The 19,487-nt window shown below is 45.4% G+C and overlaps 3 protein-coding genes across 13 annotated transcripts; 1 reads left to right on the top strand and 2 right to left on the bottom strand.

The window, feature by feature from the left end:
- Nucleotides 1-157: 157 nt before the first annotated feature.
- Nucleotides 158-4,863, bottom strand: UNG (uracil DNA glycosylase). 2 transcript variants are annotated; one of them, XM_065851980.2, is made up of 7 exons: nt 4,665-4,863; nt 3,902-4,102; nt 3,704-3,799; nt 2,937-3,034; nt 2,428-2,516; nt 1,995-2,173; nt 158-1,474 (listed from the first exon to the last, which is right to left on the bottom strand). In XM_065851980.2, the coding sequence occupies exons 1-7, from the start codon at nt 4,752-4,754 to the stop codon at nt 1,334-1,336; spliced, it is 894 nt and encodes a 297-aa protein (XP_065708052.1). In that variant the 5' UTR covers nt 4,755-4,863; the 3' UTR covers nt 158-1,333. The 2 variants fall into 2 exon arrangements, with proteins under 2 accessions (XP_065708052.1, XP_065708051.1); XM_065851979.2 differs by lacking the exon at nt 4,665-4,863 and having other exon boundaries at nt 3,902-4,245.
- On the top strand, nt 4,858-17,611 carry ALKBH2 (alkB homolog 2, alpha-ketoglutarate dependent dioxygenase). 8 transcript variants are annotated; one of them, XM_071816187.1, is made up of 8 exons: nt 4,858-5,253; nt 5,873-6,071; nt 6,215-6,954; nt 7,353-7,465; nt 9,182-10,936; nt 11,584-11,814; nt 14,480-14,591; nt 16,637-17,611. In XM_071816187.1, the coding sequence occupies exons 1-3, from the start codon at nt 5,028-5,030 to the stop codon at nt 6,522-6,524; spliced, it is 735 nt and encodes a 244-aa protein (XP_071672288.1). In that variant the 5' UTR covers nt 4,858-5,027; the 3' UTR covers nt 6,525-6,954; nt 7,353-7,465; nt 9,182-10,936; nt 11,584-11,814; nt 14,480-14,591; nt 16,637-17,611. The 8 variants fall into 8 exon arrangements, with proteins under 8 accessions (XP_071672288.1, XP_071672285.1, XP_071672289.1 ...); XM_071816184.1 differs by having other exon boundaries at nt 6,215-7,243; XM_071816188.1 differs by lacking the exon at nt 9,182-10,936.
- Nucleotides 7,768-18,791, bottom strand: USP30 (ubiquitin specific peptidase 30). Of its 3 annotated transcripts, none has more exons than XM_065851977.2 (13): nt 18,671-18,791; nt 18,349-18,458; nt 17,326-17,508; nt 16,689-16,792; nt 15,757-15,855; nt 15,228-15,270; nt 14,873-14,967; nt 14,110-14,169; nt 13,433-13,519; nt 12,757-12,837; nt 11,491-11,710; nt 10,737-10,845; nt 7,768-10,538 (listed from the first exon to the last, which is right to left on the bottom strand). In XM_065851977.2, exons 1-13 carry the CDS (start codon nt 18,742-18,744, stop codon nt 10,274-10,276), a joined length of 1,530 nt encoding a protein of 509 aa, XP_065708049.1. In that variant the 5' UTR covers nt 18,745-18,791; the 3' UTR covers nt 7,768-10,273. The 3 variants fall into 3 exon arrangements, with proteins under 3 accessions (XP_065708049.1, XP_065708050.1, XP_071672282.1); XM_065851978.2 differs by having other exon boundaries at nt 15,228-15,267; XM_071816181.1 differs by lacking the exons at nt 13,433-13,519; nt 14,110-14,169.
- Between the last annotated feature and the right edge of the window lie 696 nt (nt 18,792-19,487).

Raw genomic sequence — 19,487 nt, 5'->3', positions numbered from 1 at the left:
GCACCTGAAGCTTTGCCTCCCGGGGGGGGCAGGAGAACCCCCCAGGGGACAGGAGGGACCCCCCCCACCCAGGGGACAGCACCCATTACAGAGCCAGGGCCTCACCTCAGGTCCCCTTCCATCCCAGCCTCGGTCCTGCCAGTGTAAGATCACAACGTAAACAAGGTCATTTTTATTTAAAAAACAAACAAACTGTGGGTAAGAAACAAAGCAAAACAAAACCAAACAAGAAATATAACACAGCCAGAGGAAGTGTAAACTTCACTTGTACTAGTGTTACCCATCAGAGTAAATATCAAAGGAAGGTTTTACAGGGGTGTTCTACAAACACAATTTCCAAAGGCACTTCAATTCCATTAAAGGAATAACAAAGTCAAAGTTTGGCTGGAAACCAGGAAGGGGAAAGCCCAACCTTGTCTTCAGCCTGGAAGTCCCAACAGTGGCTACAAACCTGGACTTGCTGCCATGAAGGCAAAGCAAAAAAATCCCTCTGGTTAAAGACCTTAAAAGATCTTTAACGATCTGCAACCATCAGCCCATCCGCTGGCAGATCCTGATGAACAAACCTTCGCTGCTGCCATGAGCAGGTACCACAAAGTTCATGGTCATCACAGCCCATGGGTCATCCAAGTGATTAACACAGCAAGGAAGAATCTAACAATTTAGGATTTTCCTCTCTAAACACCAACAAAAACTCAGAGCACAACCAGAGTCTCTGTCACTGTCTTCCCTTGACTGCTGGGGGGATTAAGCCCAAAATCTCAAGAGTACAGATACACCAAGTAACACTTGTGACAGTGTACAGTCTTTACAGTCCAAACAGTCTGTATTTCTAATAAATCTTGTAATTTGTAGCAAAAAGCTAAAAACAAAAGCATTGGCCTTTTCTTCCATAGAGTCAGCTCCCCACCGCCAAATAAGAAATAGAGATTTGCACAGTAGGAAGCAAAGAAACGGGGGGAGGCGAACCAGAGTATTTACAAGAGCTGAACAGCTTCACCTCTAAGAACTGACATCCTTTCACAAGAGCCTGAACATACATTCCCATTACAGCAACACAAATGAACACAGAATTCTGTTGTTCTTTTTCTTTGCTTCAAAGTAGGCTGAGACCTGTTCAAACAGCAGAGCAGTTGTCCATGTAACCCTCCAGTCTGCTCTTTAAAAGCATTTTTAAAAAGGAAATATAACATCTCTGAAAGTTTGGTCTTTTGTTCCTTGATCAACATCCAAGGATTAATCCTCAGGGCAGCAAAAGTTTTTCAGAAACGAGACAACCCCTGAACCAGGGGCTGTTTCCAGCCATCAGACCCCACCAGCCTCCGCGCGCAGCTCAGAGCGCACTCCAGTCAATGGGCTTCTTGCCGGATTTCTTGAGCAATTCGTTCGTCTTCGAGAAATGCCGACAGCCGAAAAACCCTCTGTTGACGGAGAGAGGCGAGGGATGCACCGTCTGCAGGACGTGGTGGCGTTTCTGTGAAGCGTTAGAGGAAACTGCTTGTTAGATTTGCATGTTTTCAGCTCTGGGGACACGGCTGGCTGCTCTGCCCCCACCCAGACGGGGTAGTTTCCCCTCTACACCTCCTCAGTCACCAGCCTGGGGACCCAAAGAAGCGGCCACGAGGACCAAGACTTTTGTCTCACTGAGCAGAGGAGGATGGACTACGTAAAGCAGCAGTAATTCCATGGCCAGTTTTCAATTGCTGTAATCCTGAACAGAAAATTTACACTTATTTATGAGCCTTTTTCCTAGAAAAAAAACCAAAACAGTTCTATCCTCAACTGGAGGCTTTTCTGACAACACAAGGTTATACTTGCTCCACTTTTGTTGCTTAATTCTGGCAAAGGCTAAGCTGGAAAAGAAAGGGAGATAAATTTGCCAGGAGTGTTCAAGCAGGGAGCAAACCCCAATTCTGTAAGGGAAGTGCCCTCTAGTGTCCACCAAAATGAAGAAAAAATTAGTGATGGGGGAAGAGATGAGGAGAAACCTGTACCCTGTCAATGGAGCTGCCTTTCTTCTGGGCGTAGGCTCCCCACAGCATGAAGACGACCCCCTGCAAGTTCTTGTTGAGCCAGGACACCACCACGTCCGTGAACTGCTCCCAGCCCCTCTCCTTGTGCGAGGTGGCCTGGTGAGCTCGCACCGTGAGGACGGCGTTGAGCAGGAGCACTCCTAGCAAACAAAGCGGATACACAGAGGGTGAAACAAGACAAACAAAAGAACAAATCGAGCGTTAACTGCTTTTTCCTGCTTCCCCCACAAAGTGATAAATCAAGTTCTTCTTCTAAGGTACCTGCTAAGCAACAGGCACTTAGAATTTATTTTCTCTTTTACAGATGGACTGTTTCCAATCATGGATCTTTTTTTCTAGATAGATATCTTTATAAGCTATAGTGGACACATTACTTAAGTGCCTATTAACTCACCTTGCTTGGCCCAGCCAGTCAGATCACCATGACCAGGATGAGTGAAGTCCTCAATATCTGTAGACAGTTCTTTATAAATATTTTCTAAACTGCAATGAAAACATCAGAAGATTTTAAATACGCACATTTAAAGATCAGACCAAACAGCACCACTTACTGCTCTTACATTAGACAAGAGTATTGATTTTAATCTTATCATTTAAGATAATAAAGCAATTTGTAGTAGCAGGGCAGGAAGGACATCCCCTTTGTGTGTCTGGCTGGAAGTTTAATGAGGTCTCAGCACAACTGAAAATGCAAATTTACATCCAGGATGCTCTTCAGAATGCCACTAAACTATATAGAATTATTCAGACTTCTGCAGTGATGTTGTTTCTAGGCAATGCACAACTCAAATTTAAACAGTCACAACACACTTTGTATCTATTATCTGTCTCACAGCCCGAGTAACACAGAACTGTAAGTAATTTGTCGACAAAAGGGATTTTGCAAATTGATCACAGTCATACCTGGGGGGAGGTGGAACAGGTTTCTGGACACTGAAGCAGAGCCCATGAGCTTGATTAGGTCCATGATATGGATCTTGTCCCAAAATGACAACCTTTACCTGAAAGCGGATCTCTGTTAGCACTGAGTTATAATCAGTATTATTCGCAAAAGAGGGAAGAAAAATAAAGGCATACAAATGAGCTTTATCCTAAAACAAAGACAGATTAAAAAACACCACGCAAAACCAAAAGTCCCAGGAATGGAAGTTACAGCACTGACATATAATTAATTTTCAAAGAGCCACAATAAAACACCTTGTTAAGGTATTTTCCAAGTAAATTGCCCTACATTTTAGTTTTATGCCATACTTGCTGTGGTATTTTTGACACAGCTTATTGGTAATGGGATTACCTTAAACACTGTCATTATTTTAATTACAGTTAATTACAGATAAATTTTTAAAAAAGTACAAGATCCTAAAAATCAAGCACTACATTAACCTGTTAAACACTGAAATAAGGTCAAAAGTCCAACTCAAGTTCTAAAGTAAATTCTGTGGCTAGTGAAGGTAATAAAACAATAAAACCCTGTTTCAGAATCAGAGATGAAAGAGAAGCCAGGATTTACAAGTTAGGTGAGGAGAACAACAGCATCCACATCATGTGGGACTAAGGCTTAAGAGATCAAACATGCAATGATGGTGTTTGTGCTCCCGACTCCGTGCCTTCATCGTTTTAAGTGCAATAGCAGCTGGAGGGACCTCCCCAGCACCAGCAGCTCTACTCACATCCCTGATGTCGCACATCTGCGTCCAGGTGAAGACTTGGTCGGGGGGTGGATAGACCGTGTAGCGTTTCCTCTCTTCTGCCACAAACGCCATCAGCTTAGCGGGGGGGGGGAAAGGAGAGAAGAGGGTTCAGGCAGGGGGCAGCGGGGAGCAGCGGCCACGCAGCCCCACCGCCCGGAGGAGGCCTGGTTCCCTCACCTCCATGAAGTAGGGCTTAGAGAACTCCCCAGCCAGCTGCCGCCGCCAGCTCTCCCCGAAGCCCGGGGGCACGTTCCGCTCCGCCAGCCGCTGCAGCGCTGCCTCCTTGTTCTTGCGGATCCTTTCCTGCTGCTCCGCGCTGAGCGGCGAGGCCTTTCCCGCCTCATCTCCCACTGCCTTCGCCTTCTTCGCGGCACTGACCTGGAAACAGCGAGCGAAGCGGAGGCTGCAGGGCAGGCGGGGGGTACAGAGCGGGCGGGGGCCGGCGCGGCCCAGCCTCAGGCCGAGCAGCGGGAGCCGAGCTGCCGCCATGGCCCGGCCAGGCACCGCCCTCCGGAGGCGGCCGCGCCGCACGCGGGTATTTCGCGGCAAAACAACAACGAACTCGTCCTCATTGGCCGAAGTGCCAAGAGGGTCACGCCCACAAACGGGAGCCTAAACTCCTGCTTTCCATTGGACAACGAGAAAGATCACGCTCCTTCCTATTGGCTTGCCACAGCGGGCGGAGAGCCCAGCAGCCTAGCAACCGTGACGCCACAGCGACTCTCAGCGCCCATTGGGCAAGCGATGGAGCATGGCCTCGATTGACAGATCAGTCAGGCGTGCCAGGAGCGCGGGATTTTTTGGAAGCGGTCGCGCGGCGCGTGGTCTCCCCAACGGCCACCAAAGCCGCGAGACCTCCCCACACAGCAGCCTCCCCCCGCCCGCCAGCCTCCTCTATCCCCTCCGGGGCCGCCGGCGCCCTTCAGCCCCCGCTCGCTACCTCAGCATCGCTACCCGGCTCCGGGGAGCGGCCGCGCTTCTTCGGCGGCGCGGCACTGAAGAAGGAGTGCAGCGTCTTCTGCCCGATCATGGCGGCGGTGAGAGACGGCAGCGGAGCGGGCGAGGGGCAGCGCTGAGAGGCGGCAGCGGCGCCGCGCGAACCGGTGCAGGGGACGTGGACTTGGCGCCAAGAGCGTGCGCGTGCGCGTGCGCGGGGGGCGGGGCCTGGCGGAGGGAGGAGGTGCACGCCCCGCCCAGGCGCACGCGCACTGCGCCGCTCTCCGCCTCAGCCGGGGGTTTCCCGCTCCCGTTCCCGCCCGGGCTCGCTGCCAGGAGGAGGCGCCCGCCGCGCTCGGTGCCTCCGATGGACAGATACGTGGTGAAACGTCCCGCCAGGGAGGCGGGAGGTGGCGGCGGCGGGAAGAGGCCGCGGCCGGAGGATCCCGCCTCAAGGGAACCCGCCTCAGGGAACCCCCCCTGGCAGGAGATCCGCGCCGAGGGCCTGAACTGCGACTACCGGCTCCTCTTCGGCAGGGCTGAGGCTGACGAGATCTTCCAGCAGCTGGAAGAAGAGGTGGAGTACTTTGAAGGTAACGGGACCCAGCGTCCAGCTCCGGCTGCCCGGGGTGGTGTTTGTTGCCCGGCCCGGTGGGGTGTTGCCGGCCCACTCAAGGCAGTCCCAGGGTGATGCCCGTGGCCTGGGCAGAGCTGCCCGATGTGCAGAGTTTTCTGCAGGCCCCGGGTGTCTGTAACATCTGGCTCTGTGAAGTGCAGTGCAGGCGCAGGTCTGATCTTGCAGCATTAGTTTGGTTTAGCTTGAAGCATGTGTCAGGTGGTTTCGTTCATGTTTTAATGTTTCCAAAGAACCGGGGTAGTCTGGGAAGAGTGACGGGTTTGCTGGTAGATGTAGCATGTGAGAGAGATGTCCCCGGTCACATTAATTCAATGAGAGAATAAGATGGGGGTGCTCATCCTGTTCATCCCATTCAAGGGGGATAGTAAAGCACTGTAAAACTTGGAAGTTTAGCACTTTGTTGGAACAGAAGCACTTGAACGTGGTTGGCAGCTGTTGGGTTGTCATCAGCATCTTCATTTCTGTTGTCCCACTGGAGTTTTGTAGAAGCTTCAGATCAAGGAGAATATTGAATGTGTGAACTACAGAGGCAATACAGAGTGGGGTTTGATCCTTCTCATTTCTTGTTTAAACAGGTGAAATGACAAAATTACATGTGTTTGGCAAATGGCACAATATTCCAAGGAAGCAAGTAAGCTATGGAGACCCTGAGTTAACATACACTTACTCAGGCGTTACCTTTTCACCTAAGCCTTGGATCCCCGTTCTCAGCCGTATCAGAGACCGCATCACTTTGGACACAGGACATACTTTTAACTTTGTTCTGATTAACAGGTATGTCTGTTTTCCAATTGCATCAAGCAGCTTGTTCAAATGAAAAATTGCTTGAGCAACGTTATTGACAGATCACTGATGAATTGTTTTACATGCATTTAATTGGATTGGTAGAAGAACTAATTAATCTGTTCTGTGTACAGATATAAAGATGGAGGGGACCACATAGGTGAACATCGAGATGATGAAAGGGAACTGGTTCCACGCAGTCCTATTGCATCTGTGTCCTTTGGAGCTTGCAGGGACTTTGTTTTCAGGCACTGTGATTCCAGGGGGAAGAACGCAACACGCCACATTAAGCCCATCAAGCTGCAGCTTGCCCACGGCAGCCTGCTGATGATGAAGTACCCCACCAATGTGTACTGGTACCACAGCCTGCCCATCCGCAAGAAAGTACTCGCCCCAAGAATCAACCTCACATTTCGGAAAGTGATGACTCTAGCCAAGAAGTGAAGTATTCAGCAATTAAGGAGCAGGTCTTTTGACTCTGAAAATAGAAGCTTTCTTCCCTGACATAACTCAGTTTCTCATTCAAACACTGTCTTTGATGATCCAGGGTACCAGATGAGCAAATTAAACCAGGAGAGGAGATAGTATACTTGCTAACTTGCTAATAAAGACTGTGACTACTGATCTTGAATGCCAGAAATACTTTGCCTCCGTTAACTGTTGCTGTAGTCCTGCTGATACATATTTTTAATGAGTAATATCCTTGTTTTGCTCAGGAGGAAGTTTCTTCCCAGCTGATCTTACTTTATCCGGTTTTCAAAAATGTTGAAAATACCGTAAATCTTTGAGATAGCAGAGAAATAGTTTAGAAATACTACGAACTACAAGACATAATCATTTAGAGGGGAGCCTGGAAGCTGACACTGTTCAACAGGTGACCCTTTTCTTGTGTGCTCTGTTAGTGAGCTATGGTTTGTTTTGTTTTTTTAAATACAAATGAGATGGACAAGAAAAGGAGGGGCGCTAAGATATGAATGTAGCGAGTGCAACGTGGCTGGCTGCATGTTTTACAGTCACTGTGACTTTTGTCTGCCTGTATTCCTCTGCTGCTCCACTGCAGACGCCGGAGCCTACGTTCTTTTGGAGGCGGGCAAGAGGAAGCCCATGGTGCTACCGCACAGGGAAGGGGACCCTTCTTTCTCAGGTCCTTTGTACAGAAACCTGTGAGCATAAATGACCCTTTGGGGAAAATTAGGCTTTATCATTGATATGGACAATGCAGTGTGAAAGGCTATAACTTCTGAGAGTGTTTTTCTAAATAATTATCCCTAGGGATTCCGTTTGAACGCCCCAGAAGCCGTCACCTTCTGTGCTGACAGTGAATCCTGCTGACATGAGGAACGACCGTCCAAAGTCATCAACCGGTCTTGTGGAATCAAGCAAGGGTAAGTGAGAGAATGGGAACTGATCCCTGTGTAACCAGGATACAAGTATCTTAATTAGTGATGGGCTCTGTCCTTCAGCAGTGGGTCTTCTAGGGCTCTGGAATTAATGTCTGTTTAGGCAATTTGGAGTTGGTACTTCCCACCCTGTGCTACTACCAGAAAATCCTATACAGAGCATGAAGAGTTCTTGCACAAATTCTTCTTATCCAGCGAATGTTAAGTGCTGATTCTATTGCATATACCGAATGTGGTTTGGCTTATAGCTTGGCTCTTTGAAGACATTACCACATGTGAACAGCTACTTTTTCTAATAAGTTTGTTCTTTTATTGCTACTGTACAATTACAAAAATACTCCAAAGTGAAAACGCAACTTCAAACAGCAGTGCAGCGGTTTGACTATAGTATCATACATTTTTAAATAATGCACAAAATAAGACAAGAATAATCCAAACACAAAGATGTCATCTTGGAGGTCTTATATGATTTTTTTAAAGCCTTTACATTTTATTACCACCTTCTCCACCATGGAAGCTTGTGAGTTTGATGAGTCTCATTTGCCTGCACAGAGCCCATGACTTCAGGTGAGGGTTGGGTGGCAACACCTGCAGAGGTCTTGGATGTTCCAAGTAGGCTGAGAGTAGCTACAACTGCTCAGGACCAGGACCGAGGTGTTGATACTTGCTTGCTTCCCCACCCTGAGGGCTAAGACATCACCTTCTCCTCCTTCTTAATGGTGACAGCTAGAACAAATGCTGACTACTCAACCCTCAGCCTTATAGCCCCTGAGGAAGCTTTCAGAATAAATGGAGCAGTTTATCTGTGTCTTACAGTGACTGTGCTGTCATTCTCAAACTGGCCCCCATTGGAAAGCAGCTCTATGCAAAAGGAAAATCAAAATATATTGAAAAAGCGATTTTGGAGTAATATCTAGCTTTACATCTCTGTTACCAGCTGATGAGTTTAAGACATATTCCACTGCGTGCGGATGGCCTGACCCACCTCCAGCATTACTGCTTTCTAAACAAAGTGACCTGTTCAGATGAACTTCAAAAAAATTCAGAGTTAAAAACTTTTAACAGGCCCTGTTGAGAACAGGTAGTGCAGAATATATACTGCTGGCAGTGGAAATGTTTTGAATTGTAGAGGTACAAATGCTTGACCTGCTGGAGCTGAATGCTTTGAAGATGTTTTTCCTTCTCAGGAACATCAGTGGATTTATAAAGCCTCTTTTATGTACTATGAGCATTACTTGGAGCAGCAATTGTGACCCATAGTCTGGAATGATGAGCTGTGTAAATAGTTCTTCCTGAACATCTATTACCACTCTGATTTTGGCTGGTTTTGAGCGGGGCTCTGAACACCTATGAGCTTTGGCCAGCAACGTGAATATCTGAGGCACAAAGTTGCCCTAAAAAACTATTAAGACAGTTGTTACCATATGAAAACTTAGTTGCTGTTTTACACTGAAAAAGCTTGTCTGATGCAGTAATCTTTCCCTCCAAGCTTGAAAGGATAGAAAAGAGCTAAAAATAGCCTATATATTTTATTCCTGGTCATTTAAAAGCAGTCAAAAGGATAATTTTTGCTGCTTCTCCCTCCATTTGTTTGGATTTTTTTTTCCTTAACATGTCAAACAATCTAGAGCAGCAAAGGACACCTTACTTGTACTGATTTGGCAATCTGTGTATCTAATGCGGTGACACTCATCTTCTCAGGTCTTGGGAAGTAGTTCAGCAGCAAGAAAGTGCCGCCAGTCCCGATGTAATTGTGTGTGCTTCAACGTAATGAGGATGCTGGGGTTGCTGCACAGCTCAGCTCACAATCACGACCGGCACAAGCTCTAAAGCTCGACTGTAAGCTCAAGTGTTGGAATGGCTGATGAGAAATGGTAGTTTTCAGCATTAAAATAGGAAGGGTGAGTCTAGAACACCAATGACAGTAGCCTTGAAATCACAGCATTAAAAGTTGTAGTCGATCCTACAAGCAACCATATTCAACAGTTTCATAGTGACAAAGGAAACGACAATACTGATTGCGAGGAAACGCTTCTGGCTCTTCATTTCAGCTCTATTGCAGAGATATAGAGCAATAAATTGGGGAATTTCCTGGAAAAAGGAAACCACTTTGAATCAGCAGAAGTACTTCTATGATGTATAAAGAACTAAAATACTAGGAAAACCACGTGAACAGGGAAGTTGTTTTTTGGATCGTGCACGTAGAGAAGCCTTATTTGTTGATTAGCTGGGATACCAAGAGAAATCCGATTCTGTTAGTAGTTCATCCCATCGTCTTGAGGCATTTATCAGAACGTAATGGACACACAGTGAACTCAGACAATGGTGATGTAGCTCTTCAAATAAGCTCAAGGCACTTTGTTTCTTAAATCACTGCCTTTGATAACAGCAGCTTCCCATCGACTGCCTCTGGGGCTCCCCTGTTCAGAAAGGTCTGCAGTGAAATGTATATAAAGCATCTCCCTCTGAAAATTTACGTACACATCAGAATATGGAAAATACCCTTAGGAGGTCTGTGTGAAAAGTTTGTTTCAGAGCCGTGACGTTGACAACATTGCTACTTAACAGAATGAACGCTCCTTTAATGCAGATATACTTTGGACTGCACAACGTTAGCAGACCAACTTTGGGCAGCGTAATTTTGGTATAAAACACTCCCAGCAGGAGCCAGCCATTGCCAGAGGGAGGGGGACGTTAAAGGGCCTGTGGTGGGTTACTTGCATAACGGACAGGAGGTGCAATGTACATCTCATTAGAGGAATTTTGTCAGTTTTTGTCCTTCTGCTCTCATCATCACTCTTCAGCCCTCAGCTCCAAGCTTTGGTGCTGCGCCCTCGAGTGAACACGCTCGTAGAAAAGCAAGTAAGCGCTAGAAGAAAGGACCTCCTGCAAGCTGGCTTTGCGAACGGTGTCGTCCGAAATCCACAGCCACTGGCTGCTGACAGCCAGCGGGTGCTTCGCAGAAGGCGGTGAGCGGCGGTACGTCACAAAGTGTCCCGAGTGCATGTCTCCATGGTGAACCACGACTGCCATCAGACGGTAGAGGTACACGGGGGAACTGGAGGACAAATGAGAAAGGAGAGGGTCAGCAGCTCTTGGGGACCACATGTCCCAGAAACCACCCCACTTGCTCCATCTTCAGCTGCAATTTATTTTTAAAGCAGCTACTATGTAGCCTCATAATAAAGACAGACTAAAGCAAGACACAATTTGAAGGGACAGAAATTCCATGGTAGGATACAAATCTCTAACTTACCTGCACTCAGGGAATGTAGCAAGTGGAAAAGTTCCCGAGGATGTTAAAAATGAAGAGGAGCAGGCACCGTTCATGAAGAGCGGCTTAGGACCAGACGGTTGTTCTGCATCTGCAAGAGAAAGCAGACATTCAGTCATTTAACTCAAATGCTAATGACAGTGCTTCTGTTCCAGCAGTACCTTTCATCACAGAATTGGAAGGTATTTTCCTTATTTTAATTCATTATATATCACAATCACTTAAGAGATGCAGAGGAGTATAATATCCAAAGACAGTGGTAATTGCTTTTACATGACACAAATTTGAAAAGGACTGTTTACAAAATCCCAACTAAATAGAATATTGAGCTGCCTAAATGACAGACCCACTACAGCTACCTTTTCTGACTGGTTTTTAAGAAGACACCATTCCTACATTCTTCTGAAGCCTTAGAAGAGATTACTAACAAGATAATCCCCAGGACTTCATCCTTTGGACATAAAATGTGCGAGTTCTATACTATCTGGGATGTTTTTGTTTGTTTGTCAGCTTTTTTTTTTTGTTGTTTAATATTTAGTAGGATCAAATTGAACTATTAAAACTGAACTGTGAACTTGGACCAGGGTATCCTAATGCTTGCTGGGAAAGGGATTTCTACACGTCCTCTTTGCACAGATCCAAATACAGCTACTGCTCTCATGTTCATTCTGTGATTAGAATGTTTTATCACTGAAACATAGAAATGAAGAATAAATTTTATTTTCAAAATAAGCACCTGATGGTTTTACTGCCATCCCATCCTTTGTTCCAGGCATTGCCTCTTCAGAGTTTTTCTGGTTCAGCTCATTCTGGCTTGATTTATGCACAGGAATGCGATACTTGTAGATGTCCATGATGAGGAACTCGTTGAACTGGACGTGTTCGTGCCGTTTCAGAGGAGTGCCTTGGTTTGACCAGCTCAGCCTTTGCAGGTGGATGCACAAACACTGAGGGAGCTTCAGCGATGTTCCATAGAAAAGGAGAATCAAAATAGATTTGAGAGGAAGGGAAATGGCTGTTTGAGTGAAAAGCGTACAAACGGAACTGCTAAGTGTGGTGGGTAAGGAAATGCATCACTAACTGTTCCCTTATGTGCTGCTCTATCTGTGCATAAGGTTATTGGCAATAGTACCCCAGGACGTGACACAAACTCACAAATCCCCTGAGATTTCCGATAATGCCGCTACGGCTCCCTCATGAGGCAGCGGAATAGCTAAAATGAATAATTTTCTCCAAATTGAAGAAAAATCAATAAAAATACGTATGTGTTCCTAAAAAGCCCACCTGTCAATCTTATTTAGCTTGTCAATCTGTGAGGTAGAAATGACAACTGAAATTTGTTGGAGCGAGTTGCAAGACATTTGCTGATACTCAGTCAGTAATAGCTTTGCACAGTGAGAGCACCGGGGAAAAAAGGTCAAGTAGTTATAAATATCTGACATTCAAAGTCGTGCCAGGGTTAACCTCTAGCAATAACTATGTATTATTATTAATGGCACCTGAGGCTTTTAATTACAGACCAGTGCCCTGATGTCTTCTGCATCATGTGATTACAGAGCAAAAAATTATAAAAGCTTCTAATATAAACTACACCTGATGTTTAGCACCATATTCACTTGTCTAAACCTGCTGATTTTAGAACACTTAAATTTCTTTGAAGTGAGCAATTGCTAGAGATGTTACAAACATTGTATAGATGAATCACTTCACTTACCAAGGAAATAGAGAAATAATGCACGACATAAACTGGCACTGAGCCAAACTGATGTTTAGGTGTTTTGCTGAATTGTTTTGAGCAGAATCCTCACATTCTTTAAGCTATAGAGTTTGATGTTTTGCTGAATTGAGGCCTTAATGCCTACAAGTATTTGACAAATGAGCTTGCTTTTTACAGTAAAATGTTGAAGTAGTCTAATAGCAAGAAGTGGGCATCAAGCAGAGAGACAAGAAATTACTGCATGTTAGGATTTAAAAATAGATTTGCACGGTTAGCTTGCCTCACCTTTCCTAACTTTAACTGCTTAACAAATGTTGTTCTCTGGTTTTCTATGCTCTGTCCATTCAGAGTCCCTTCTGCCTGAATCTGAAATAAAAGGGAAAAAAAAATAAAGCCATTTGATTACCAGCTGAATGAGATTACACAACAGTGCAGGTCTGCACACTGCAAACAAAAGCAATCGCTTGTCAGAACTCTGGTCAGTACGTTAATTACACCTACAGTTTTCTAGGAACTTTCTTAGGAGCTGGTGGCCTATCCTAGGGGATCAGAATTCTAAACCAAAAACAAGCAGAAACAAGCATTTCCAGAACAAGCCCCATCTCCAGGTTTATGAGCAGCCATTTGCCAGTTCTGTTCATTTTCAAACAAGTCACTTTAGCTCTGTGCTATCATTAAATTACAGGCAGCTGTAAAATACTGTTTAAAATACCAGAACAAAAAAAAATATCTCACATATTATCTAAATAATACCTCGTAACTATAGAATAAAATATTTGTAATTTTTGTAATATTAGTAATAAACAAAACTTCCATATATTCTGTGAGATAAGACCTCAATTTTAAAGATAAGAAATCCCAGGTGGGCTAGAGGCTTTCCTGAAGTCACAAAGGAGAACTGAAGCCATAGTTCTGTCAGCAGGCTTAAAACTGAGCTAGAAGGTTACATAAAATGACATACTTTAGTGCAGTTGTCACACACAACATCCTTTACAGATTCAGAGGAGATGAAATGATGGAGACAGTGGTCCAGCGTCATAGGACGACCCTAAGTACAAAAAGCCCAAAATCATTTGCAGTAATTTTCAGGTGCATACCACTTGATTTTGTAAAATTAGATTCTACTTGTCTGGAAAAACAAACCTCCAGCAGACATTAAGTAACAAATGTTATAGTTCAAAAATGTGCTGCACATTTTTCCCCCAAAATTTATAATGCTTGTCATTCGAAGTTTTTCAGACAGCCAAAAAGAAACAGAAACAATTTCCAATCCTGTGTGGGGTAACTTGTGTATTCACAGCACAGAGCACCCGAAGGTCACCTTCCAAGGCTGCCAGGAACACCCAGCCCTTGGGATACGACCTGCTTGGTTCAAATTACGCAGGAAGGACCAAATATTCCACCAGGAGGAACAGAAAACTCTGTTGGTGTCAACAAAGTCATGCTTGTGCTAATTGGTAATTTGCACTAACACGTTAGTCATCAGGTACTGTATTAGCACAACAGGCTAATTTATGGAAAGGCAGAAAATAAACGGTAGCTACTTATTTACACTTTAGGCTGTGGCATCTTAAAAAGGCTCTAGCGAAGGAAAATCTGTGACATAAGGCAGATCATGCCTTGGTGTGGGTTACGTACCCAGACAGCGGCTGGAATACTCAGTGAGAGACTGTCGAAGGTGTCGTACCTCACAGGACTCTGCAAGAAAGTATTTCACATATCCAGTGAGGTAAAACCGATGACAGTCCAAAACAACCCTGCCTAACCTCACTGTGCCCTCTGCTGTCCACAAATATTTGGGGAAGAAGGTCAAACACACCCACTTTCCCAAGCGCGGCGCTAGGAAACCCAGAGGTGGGTACACAAGGTGCTGCTGAGCGTGTTTCTGTGGAAGCTGCCCCTGCTCACTTAGATTTGTTTGCAAGTTTTGAAAAGTAAAAGTACTGAACGTACTCTTACAGTTTGATCTATAAATGAGATTATTTTCTGTATGTTTTTCTTTACCCAGGTTATCTTCATGTCCTAACTCTGGAGAACTGGACTGCAACTTAATTTGGCTTTGGAAGTGCAATCTCCATACTGTGTGCTGAATGAATAGCTCATCCTAAACCACTGCCCATGTGAGTGGATTTTCAGTCTATGAGAGCTGTTGTACTGAATACTAAATATAACAAGAGAGCTGTTATCCCTCAAAAGTGGCTCACACTTCATTTTCCTTAGTATATTTAGTAATATACATTCTCGTTCATCACCAACACCATAATAATAAGTACCTGAAAAAGTCTAAGCTGTCAGTCCTGCAAACCTTTGGAGCTTAAACCAACTATGTCAGCAACAAGGGATGACGGTTTCAGAACATCGTTTTTCACAGATATATATCACCAGACACACATTCTTATACCTGGTGTTCACAGTGTTTGCAAACCATGTTGCTGGTCAGCCGCCCGTGAAAAGGATGCTGAGCTCTCCAGTGATCTGACACAGGGGGAAGAGACCCTGAAACACAGAGTTGAAATTGTCCTTTTGTTTTCAGGACATTTGTGCTCAGCACCACAGTCCCACATTTTTGGATCACAGTAACAAAAGCAACTGGTCTAAAACATGTTCTGACCCACTGACAAATAATTCACTCTTTTTTTACAGTTGAACAGATGTATTTCAGTCCAATACAGACAACGATCAATTAATATTATCCCCTTAGTAAACAAAGTGACTACACTATGAATATTCATATTTCAAAATGGAAAAAAGCATACCTCTTGTTCTGCAGCTTATTTGCTTTTGGGTTATTTCTGGCTGCTACAGAGGAAGATAAAAGATTTCATTAACCCTACCTCAGAAACCAATAAGTATTAGATATGTTCTTATTTCATCCCAATTGTGGGAGTTTTAGTGTCTCTTTATATAAATTTCAGATAAATTTCACCTCCAAATGGACTACTCCATAAATGTCCATTGTTCAGCTTTCAAACCTCTTTCATGTGTCACCTCTCACAGATTAGAGTCACTGCTGGCACACAACAGTGTCTGTCCGAGTATTCCAACCCTGATATTCCATGGATTTAGGAATGCAAAAACCCTCATGAAAGTGGGATCACTGTAAATTCAAATACATTTACTAACAGATGTATTTATGCTTTTGACTGCCTGGCCTACAGCTTAATTTCTATAAGAGTACTAAGGAACAGCTTTGTGAACATCAGACACTTGACACTCGCCACACTTGGGAATCTAGGGAGGCTACGGAAACTTCTGATAATGAAATAACATGAATAAAGGAGTCACCTCCAGTGAATGCACATCGAACAGATGTGTCACACGTGGCTGACGATCTCGTTCGTCTTCTAATGAAGATGTGAGGACATGAAAGAGTTCATGAGCATCCTATTAGATAGAGATAAAAAACTCAGAGGAAGCGGAAACAGACATCAAAACATATGCCAGGAGTACAGATACACACGTGACTATGTCATTTAGTAGGAAGTCAAAGGAAAAATTACTGGTTAGAGCCCACTTTATGTATTAGCAATAATTGTGCATCTGCTGCCATTTTGCCAAAAAGCTCTTTCTATAAAGCTGAACTTCGTAACAGCACACATTATTAAAAATATTCTGGGCCATGTAAACTCAAAAGAGACTAAAACACTGGGAGAAAAAAAATATGCATGCATAAATGCCTGCTTTCCTTGATGTCAGTAAAAGCATAATTGAAATCTCTGCTGTTTGCTTTGGCACTGAAACAGCAAAGATAGAACCATATTTCCTGAGTGAGATAATTGGTTGAGTTCATGGGCCAGCTGCACTTAGGGGCTGAAAATACTGAAAGTAAGATTAGAAATCTTGTATGTTCCACGTCACTAAATCTGGACATGTCAGCAGAGCCCATCCCTGGAAGCAGCATGGCACGTTAGCAGAGACCCATTATCTAGAGCGAAATTAGGGCTGTATCCCTTCTATTTTAATATTACTGGCTCCACTGTACTAAATTTGATGGTAGTTAAGTATGTGGGTTTGAAGCAGTCGGGGTTTCCAGGACATATACCCAAGCAAACTGAAAACACCATTCATCAATCAAATGGTTGTTTCTGGTCACTTTTTAAAGCAAACTTTTTGCTATGGCAAAGATTCAGATTTTGACCGTAGCTTCACTTTTCTGGTCTTCCAGATCTAAGCGCTGAGGCATATGCTGGGCAGTGTAACCAGAATTCTGCAATCACCTGCTCTTCGAAGGAAGAGATCTGCCACCGGTACATCCGTAACACTTCCAGCAGGCAGCTGGCGTCCAGGACGTCGTCTTCTGTCACCTCCTGACAGGACAGAGCTGGGGACATCGTGTTGAAAAATGTTAGAAGGAGCCACAGAGAACAGCGAGAACCCAAATCTGTTTTATTTTAGACTGTATGTTAATTAAGCGTCATATAATCGATTATTTTGTTTAAGACAGATTGCTTAAACATTTTAAGTGCTTAAGTAGGATGTAACTGATATATGAATTTAGCACAGGGGGAAGTCTGAAACTGGTCACTGAACTGGGTTGAGAGGCTTTAATGTTCGTATCCAACATCATACAGAGGATCTGACTTAATCGGACATATTTTGGGTAAGATAACAAGCTTGGAAGAAAAAGCTTAAATTATTTTATGATATATCCTGAGCACACATTTAATTGTGATCATATTTTCCTGTTTCTTCGATTTTACCGAGTCCATTTTCATACTGTTTTAACCGTTAACACTCTGAGAACAGTAAAGACAAGAACACACGAGCTCTCTTTTAAGAAAGGAGGCTGGAAATGATGACATTTACACTAATATTTTATTCCTAGTTTATTGCAGCATGAAAATGTTAAAGTACCTTTTAGGATATGCAGCAAAGTGACTGACAAGTAGCGATGCTTAGTGGACGGTTTCTGGTCTGTCTTGTATTGGGCTGTAAATTCCTCCAGCCACTTGATGAAGGATGGGCAGGAGGATAAACCTTGCAGCAGGGAGTTCATGAAACAGGTGTTTCCCAAGTTCAGAAGGCCGGGTACAAGCCCTGCGAATTACAAATGTAAGAGTTTACAGCATGAAGTACAGGAAAACCTTCCTGTTTTCAGTAGCAAATGTTGTGTTAGGTATTAAAATGACATGAAAATTCACTTATTTCAGTTTATTTGCTACTAACACTCATTGAAAACTAGAAAACCCTGGTACGTGCATCAGCATATTGTGAAGTGTTTATATCATGGTGGTCTCTGTGACTTACAGCGCTGAAAAAGCTTTTTAAATTGTCTTTTTCATCTGAGAGGAAGAGGTTCCAATCAGTAACACTAAGGTTCAGGATTATTCAGTGTACAAACGCTAAAATTCTTGTTTCCGATATATGGTGTAGCAGCCTCTTGTTGTGCAGGGTCACAGCTGCCCCTGAGGTGACGGCTGCACCGTTGGGCTCCGCATGGAGCTTTCGCTTCCGCTCACATCAGGACGTTGTTAAACAAAACTCCAAGGACTAATTAAGGTATTTCTGTAGGACTCTGCTCAGCGAGGCTTTCCCTTCTCTTGTACTTTCGTTCAATAAAAACACATTTGGTTTGCTATCCAAAACGCAAAACAAATAAAGTGCGAAATGTCAACTGACAAAATTAACACATTGTGCCAGTAACAGAAATCCTTTGGTCAGTTCTTTTTAATTTCTAAACAGGACAGTGACCAAAATCTTATCTCTAGCAAGAGAAATTAATTTACAAAAGCTAAGAATAAAAACTAGAAACGGGTGCATTTCTAACACCTAGGCGAGCACGCACACAAAACAGAAACACACAGGAGTCGCATTTTGGGCTCTTTTCGCGTGTTTTCGGTGCCCGGGGCAGGCCGGCTGGCCCCGGGCCCTCCCTACCTTTCCTGCGCCGCTTCCTCTCGGTGATGGGTCCCCACAGCACGTACATCCCCGCGGCCACGGCCGCCGCCACCCCCCCGATAACGCCCCAGTTCTTCATCACCTTGTACCTGAAACGGGAAAAAGAAAATAAGAATAAAAACCAAACAACCGGGGAGTCGCTACCTCCGGGTGCGGGGACGCGAATCGGACTTGGGGGGAGACCCAGGACGCTCCCGCCGGTCCCGCTGTCACTCCCGGTGCCCGGGGCAGGGAAGGCCGCTGTCCCCGGGCTGCCACCGCCCGGACTCCCGCCCCCTTTCCCCGGGCCGTCCCCGCTGACCTGGCCACCGCCCCGGCCCGCAGCAGCCGCCGCACCGGCCCGTCCGCCTCCGCGGCGCCGCTGGGCATCACCATCGCCCCGGAACCGGGACCCGCGGGCGGGCGGCGCGGCGGAGCGGCCGCCGGAGCGCCGGAAGTGACGCAGGTTGCCCGGTTACCGCGTGACCGCCCCTAGCGACGGGCGGCGGCGCAGGCGGGCGGTTGCTAAGGCCGCGGGGACACCGGGCTGGGCCGGGCAGAGGCGAGTGTGGCGGACACGGATCCCGGCGCTGCCCATCCCCTCGCAGCACCTGGATCCCCAGAGGGGACGAGCTTTGCGGGGGGTTGGCTCAAAGCTGTGGGGAGGAGGGGCGAGGCTTAAATCCCACAAGCTCAACTTGCACCAGGCGGGGTTAATGTTGGATATTGGGGAACAATTCTTTATGGAAAGTGTTGTTGGGCATTGGAACAGGCTGCCCAGGGAAGGGCTTGAGGCACCCCTGGAGGGGTTGAACAGGCGTGGAGATGAGGTTCTCAGGGATATGGGTTAGTGGTGCAGTTGGCAGTGCCAGGTTGAGAGGCTGGACCCAGTGATCTTAAAGTTATTTTTCCAACCTAAATGATCTATGAAACCACCTAAGCCCTGTGGAGAGAGAACAGTTCTCCTCCCATGGCACACGCCAGCCCCGAGGCTCCTCCATAGCCCTGACACCCCCTCCCGCTGCACCTGCCATCTGAGGGCCTCACTCTGTCTGCTCTCCACCTACTACTGTTAGGTTTTGTTTTCAACTGATGCACTTTGAGGACTCTTTAGAGAAAGACAGATTTCACACCAGTGC

This window comes from Patagioenas fasciata, chromosome 17, assembly GCF_037038585.1.
Source record: "Patagioenas fasciata isolate bPatFas1 chromosome 17, bPatFas1.hap1, whole genome shotgun sequence".
Classification (NCBI taxonomy): domain Eukaryota; kingdom Metazoa; phylum Chordata; class Aves; order Columbiformes; family Columbidae; genus Patagioenas; species Patagioenas fasciata.
This window is presented reverse-complemented; position numbering and strand designations above follow the sequence as displayed.